The sequence below is a fragment of the Sinocyclocheilus grahami genome, unplaced genomic scaffold (assembly GCF_001515645.1).
Source record: "Sinocyclocheilus grahami isolate Dianchi unplaced genomic scaffold, SAMN03320097.WGS_v1.1 scaffold112.1, whole genome shotgun sequence".
Classification (NCBI taxonomy): Eukaryota; Metazoa; Chordata; class Actinopteri; order Cypriniformes; family Cyprinidae; genus Sinocyclocheilus; species Sinocyclocheilus grahami.
In genome coordinates, this window is record NW_015505291.1 from 372,235 (window position 1) to 378,472 (window position 6,238).

The 6,238-nt window shown below is 35.6% G+C and overlaps 1 protein-coding gene across 1 annotated transcript in view; it reads right to left on the minus strand.

The window, feature by feature from the left end:
* LOC107589105 (protein RD3) overlaps positions 1 to 2,189 on the minus strand; it is a 5,300-nt gene extending 3,111 nt beyond the window's left edge. Inside the window, exons 1-2 of the mRNA XM_016277448.1 lie at positions 2,016 to 2,189; positions 300 to 601 (exon numbers count right to left, since the gene is read on the minus strand). Coding sequence (XP_016132934.1) covers positions 300 to 601 — 302 coding nt within the window. The 5' untranslated portion in view covers positions 2,016 to 2,189. The remainder of the gene's footprint in view (positions 1 to 299; positions 602 to 2,015) is intronic.
* Positions 2,190 to 6,238: the final 4,049 nt, after the last annotated feature.

Consider the following 6,238-nt stretch of genomic DNA (forward strand, 5'->3'; position numbering starts at 1 on the left):
TTTGCATTAAAAATGACATAACTGAGCGAATGACACTTAATGACAGTTGTCATAAACACGCATAAGACACCTTCATATTCATGACATATGTCATGTCATGATTATGTATGCGTCATGTCATGATTATGAAGGTGTCATGTCAGTCTTATGCACACCCCTTCAAGTAAAGTGTAACCCAAAAAATTACTAAAATTTTAACAAAACTTAAAATGAAAATGGAAATTATAAAAACCTAATTCAAACTATTAATAAAAATTATAATTTTATGTCAATGATACTAAAAAACACTGATAACCCACCTGACAATGACCGGGCCGCACTGTTGAGGTGGGATCTGTGCACAGAGGTCCTGCAGTTCCAGCACGTCTCCTGGTGTGAGCTCGTAGGGGACGTGTGGCTGAGTGCCGGCCAGCCAGCTGTAGTCTGCAGAGGAAGAGTTGCGGCGTCTGCGAGTCTCTGCTGCCTTCTCCAGCCGGATTCGCTCGGTCCGTTTCACCATGGCACCCAGCTCCAGCATCAAAGTGTTGGTCACCAGCTCCTCTGGAGTGCGCTGGCCGGGAACCTTCGGCTCCAGGGAAAACACTACTGACCAGGGAAACATCTGTGAGAGCAACAGCCATTCAAATTTTAGTTATAACCTTCAGATTTTAACATTGAGCACTGTTTACAAGTGATTACCAGATCAGCAGATTTCATTTTGACAGAGACTTTTTTTGTTGTTGTTAAACATTTAGAAATGACATCAAACTGTATTTGGTGCACCAATACCAAGTCAACCTGATTATCTATCTGTCTGTCCGTTTGTCCGTCCGTCTGTCTGTACGTCTGTCTGTCTGTCTGTACGTCTGTCTGTCTGTCTGTCTGTCCATCTGTCTGTCTGTCTGTCATTCTGTCCTTCTGTCCGTCCATCTGTCCCTCTGTACTTCTGTCTGTCTGTCCGTTCGTCCGTCCGTCCGTCCTTCTGTCTGTCTGTCATTCTGTCCGTCCATCTGTCTGCCTGTACTTCTGTCTGTCTGTCCGGCCGTCCATCCTTCGGTCTGTCTGTCATTCTGTCCGTCTGTCTGTACTTCTGTCTGTCTGTCTGTCCGGCCGTCCGTCCTTCTGTCTGTCTGTCATTCTGTCCTTCTGTCCGTCTGTCCATCTGTCTGTACTTCTGTCTCTGTCTGTCTGTCCGTCCGTCCGTCCTTCTGTCTGTCTGTCCTTCTGTCCGCCTGTCTGTCTGTCTCTCTGTCTGTCTGTACTTCTGTCTGTCTGTCTGACTTCTCATCTATATATCTGTTGTCTGTCTTTCTGTCTATCTATATATTTCTATATACATGTATTCATTTTTAACGTAATTTATAATATAATATTAATGATAATGTAATATTTAATTATTCTAAATTATATTTATTATAATAATATCAATTTAACTATTATTATTTCTATTATTGTTGTTATAGATTAATAATTCTAATAATTTCTTGTATATGTTTTTATTATAATTATTATTTGGAAAACTTTTTGGAAAATTTTTACCTTTTTGATCCCTCAGATTATTCATGTTTTATATAGACATATTTAGTATATGTCTGACTGTTTTGGTCCACATTTAAAGGCCTGTTTCAGTGCTAAATAGTATTGTATATAATACTAAAATACAGTTTGCATCCCGTATAGTAGTGTACTATAAAGAAATTACCGCTCTATTCTATTTACACCCTTGTACTCATGCGTGGATAATTATCAAAATTGTTAATTTCGTATAGTCAACTGGATAATTATTCAGTGCAAATTATCTCGGGTGCAAATATCTGCATTGTGTTACTGGTCTTATTTGGAATTATAAAGACGGATGTAAATTATAAATATGGATGTTCAACTAAAGTTGAGTACAGGAGCAGGACACAAAGCAACAAAAATAGGTGAACAAATGTAATTAGCCACACTCTTGATATTATAGCAGCTGAATTTTATTTCGCAAATGCAAAATTTTATATATATGTATATACTAAAGTTGCAAAAAAAGATATTACCTTTCAAATAATGTGAGTTTTATTCCTGTTTTAATGTGAAATATCTTCAAATTGGACCCGAAGATGTAAATGTAGAGCCAAAATATTAAAATCCAGGGTTTGGTTTCCAATCTAAGCACTCCAGAGGAGACAGCTCTCCTTTGTGTTGTTTTAGACACTGTAAATGTGTGTATGTAATCCTATATAAATATGCAAGCTGGTATTTAGCCATCTGATTAGCTCAATGAACACACACCTTGCATACCTTGTGATCTCCTGCTCATCCGCAGGAGCTGATTGTACAATATCTCCTCGTGCGCAACATGTGTGCACTGAATTTTTTTAAATATAAATTAATGCACTGAAATTGTATTTATTACATCATGTTCATTTTAGACTATTAAGGAATTTCTAATTAAATCATTTGTGGCACTTTTGAAGAGTAACAATGCAACTTTTATTGAACTTAAATTTCAATAATTTATGACCATTAGATATATTAAAGAAATATTCACCCAAAATAGAAATTTACTGAAAATTCACTCACACACAGGCCATCCAAGATGTAAATGAGTTTGTTTCTTCATCTGAACAGATTTGGAGAAATTCAGCATTACATCACTTGTGTAATTACATCACAGTGAATGGGTGCCGTCAGAATGAGAGTCCAAACAGCTGAGAAAAGCATCACAATAATCCACACGACTCCAGTCCATCAGTTAACACCTTGTGAAGCGAAAAGCTGTGTGTTTGTCATAAACAAATCCATCATTAAGATTTAAACTGACTTTTCTGGCCAAAATAACAGTCCATAATCCATGATAAGGCTTCCTCCAGTGAAAAAGTCCATCTCCTGTTCTCTCAATCAAAATTTACCATCATATTTTTAGAACAGTTTTGGGCGGTTTTAGTTGTAAGCAGTGCTTGGTGGATTATTGTGATGTTTTTATCAGATGTTTGGACTCTCATTCTAACAGCACCCATTCACTGCACAGGATCCATTGGTGAGCAATTCATGTAAATCTAAATTACTATGAATCCATTCTGATTAAGAAACAAAGTAAAAATGTACATCTTGGATTGCCTGAAGGTGAGTAGATTTTCAGCAAATGTTAATTTTTGTCTTAACTATTCCTTTAAGTTCTGCTAGACACCAACAGGTGGTAACATCTTTACTCAGAGCTGCTTAAGGAGTTGCGTAACCCACACACACGTTGTCTTAATCATTATGTATCTGTACCCAACTGTCTGTGTCTGATCGGCCCGAAAGAGGGAGGGAGAACAGAACTGTAGGTGCTGTGATGGTTTCCGCTCTATTCAGCACTTCAGAGGTTTAATCTGCATATGTGTGATCATGGATTACAATGCACTCCTACACGTTTCTCAGAAACAAGGGCCGTGGCGATGGACATAATCTGATTACGTGCTGTTTATGCTGGTGTAGACCAGTGAGAGTGACCAGTATGTTACATAATGCATGACTGATGTACTAGTAGGTGCATCTTGTTTCTCTAATTAATTTATGCAGGGTTTTTTCTTCTTCTTATGTTTGTTTTAACCTTCATAATTTTGACTCAAAAGCACTGATTTAATATTTAACTATTTTTTTTGTTTTTTATATTTGCCCACTAGAATTTGTGGGATGCCTATTATGGAAAATACTTATTTGAAATTATATGAAATTACAATTAAATACAATACTAAAGTAGCCATAAATATCCATAAGAAATCATATCATGGTAAATCATAAACGGTACAATTTTATGTTTTTGACGAAATATCTGTAGATCTCTGTGTTTACAGAGAAACTAAACCCATATTAAGTTTAGGGTTCCCACTCCTTATAGGACTAACCCAGCTAACAAAAAATATATTCTAGGAACGTTTTCTAACTTTCTCATTAAGTTATGAAAATGTGTTTTTTATATTTGCCCACTAGAATTTGTGGGATGCCTATTATGGAAAATACTTATTTGTACAATTTTATGTTTTTGACGAAATATCTGTAGATCTCTGTGTTTACAGAGAAACTAAACCCATATTAAGTTTAGGGTTCCCACTCCTTATAGGACTAACCCAGCTAACAAAAAATATATTCTAGGAACGTTTTCTAACTTTCTCATTAAGTTATGAAAATGTTATTTCTGAATGTTTTGTGAACGTCCAAAACATCCACCTTTTTAAATGTTTAAAATGTTTTTTCTCTCTCTCGTTTATGTGAATGTTAGAGACAACATTAAGGGAATGTTCCATTTTATAATCGCAAACATTATGGGAATATTAGTTTTGAATGTTCTCTGATCCATCTGAAACTAATATATAATAGCCTTTTTTTCTTTTCTTTTTCTTTTTATGTTAGACGAAGTTAGAAGGTCCAGCTTAATTGTTTTAGAACAACATTCCATAAACAACTTTTAAAAAATTAGAATGTTAACTTAAGAACGTTAATAAAGACCAGGGCTGCGTTCAGCCCTGACAAAAATGGTGCAAAAAGTTTTTTAAACGGAAACGGTGGTGTGTTGAACACACTGTTCTGATGATGCAAGAGTTGCAACTACGGCAGCTGAGAAGGCCATTCTTTGTGTTCTTTTTGAAGAATATTCGGAGCCTGATGAAATCAGTATAAATACGTGTTTAATACCACAAAATAAGCTTGATGGTACAGTCACTGCCCTTGCCCTCCAGAATAAAGGAGAACATCCCAATCAAATGAAGGCATTTGTGGAAACTGTGGTTCCTAATTATTGTGATCCAACATTTGCCTCGCATTTCAGGATGAAAAGACAAACATTTCAGGTGAAGGATAATCCACTTCTTACCTCCGAGACTGTGTTATGATCTATATGACCTTATTATTTTTATTGTGAGTATTAGGCTTATCATTATTGCTGATCACTGTTGTTGTGCTATGATATTGTAATATTTACCATTATATAATCAGAGGGGTATAGAAAAGTTTATGAAAGTGTCACTCCACAATACAATAGCAAAATATATAAATATGTATAGTATTTTATGTTACATTAATCAGTGTCTAGCACACCTTCCTAAGGAAAGGATATGGACCAGAAGACATTGCAATTACTAAATTATATTTAGATAGAAGTTCCAGATCTATACATGTGCCCTTATTATTTCAGTTATTTTGCCTTTAATGTAAATAAACATGTGCAAACAATATACTTGCTCTTGTGAATTTATTTGGATGTTAATTACATTGTGCCAGCTGTCTCTTTAATACAGCGTGGTTTATATACATGTTGCTGCTGATTGGGCTGACATGTCTGACACACACACCAAACAAGAGAAAACGCATCTCAAACCCCGTTGCACACCGTTTCCAGGAAACATGTCGTGCAAAACGGTGCACACCGGTTTGAGCTTGAACTTGCTCCAGATAACTTGGACTGAACGTTGTATTAACGTTATTGGAGGAATGTTTGGTCATATCTTTTAAGAGCCTCGCCAGGACGTTAGCCACAGTTCTGAGAACGTCCCTGTTAGCTGGAACCAGCTCATTTCTAACCTAATTTTCTTTTCAGATCTGGAAATCCTTCTTTGAAAATAATGTCAATGTAAAATAAAGTGATATAAAACAGTCTGAAATAAAGTGTTTAATGATTTTGTTTACTCAAGTAATTTTTTAATATGATCAATGATATACTTTTAATATAAAATATTTGTATTATTTTATTTGTTGTATATATTAAATCAGCGAAATTCAGTATTATATGAAAAAAAAAAAGCTTTTAAAAGGTTCTTGTCACTGACCTGCGGTTGCCAAGAGAGGAGGAAAATGTAAAGTTTTGGTTGGGCAGTGATACAGAAAGCAACAGAACTTGAAGTTAATCAGTTAAATGTTAGTCCAACTGTACCGCTACCTGTAATAAAACCTTGGTTACTTTCAGATGCTAGAGTAGATTTTACATTGTCTGTCCAAACCTTTGCTTTAGTGAAATTATGTGAGTTCCCTTCAAAGAATAGTTCACCCAAAAATGAAAATGTCTTTATTTACCTCATTTGTTGAACAAACATAGACTAAACGTATGTATGTAGGTTGTGTGTGTGTTTGTTTATTATGCCCAGGAAGAGGTCAGTGCTGGGCAAAGTCAAAAAGTAAGATAAAGAGTAGCTGGAGCTTGTTGACACCGATCACAAGATTGATCAAAACCAGGGTTGCTTTTAGACAACATGTCCAATACACTGTCTAGTTGTGCAATACACTATACAACAAAAAAACTCGC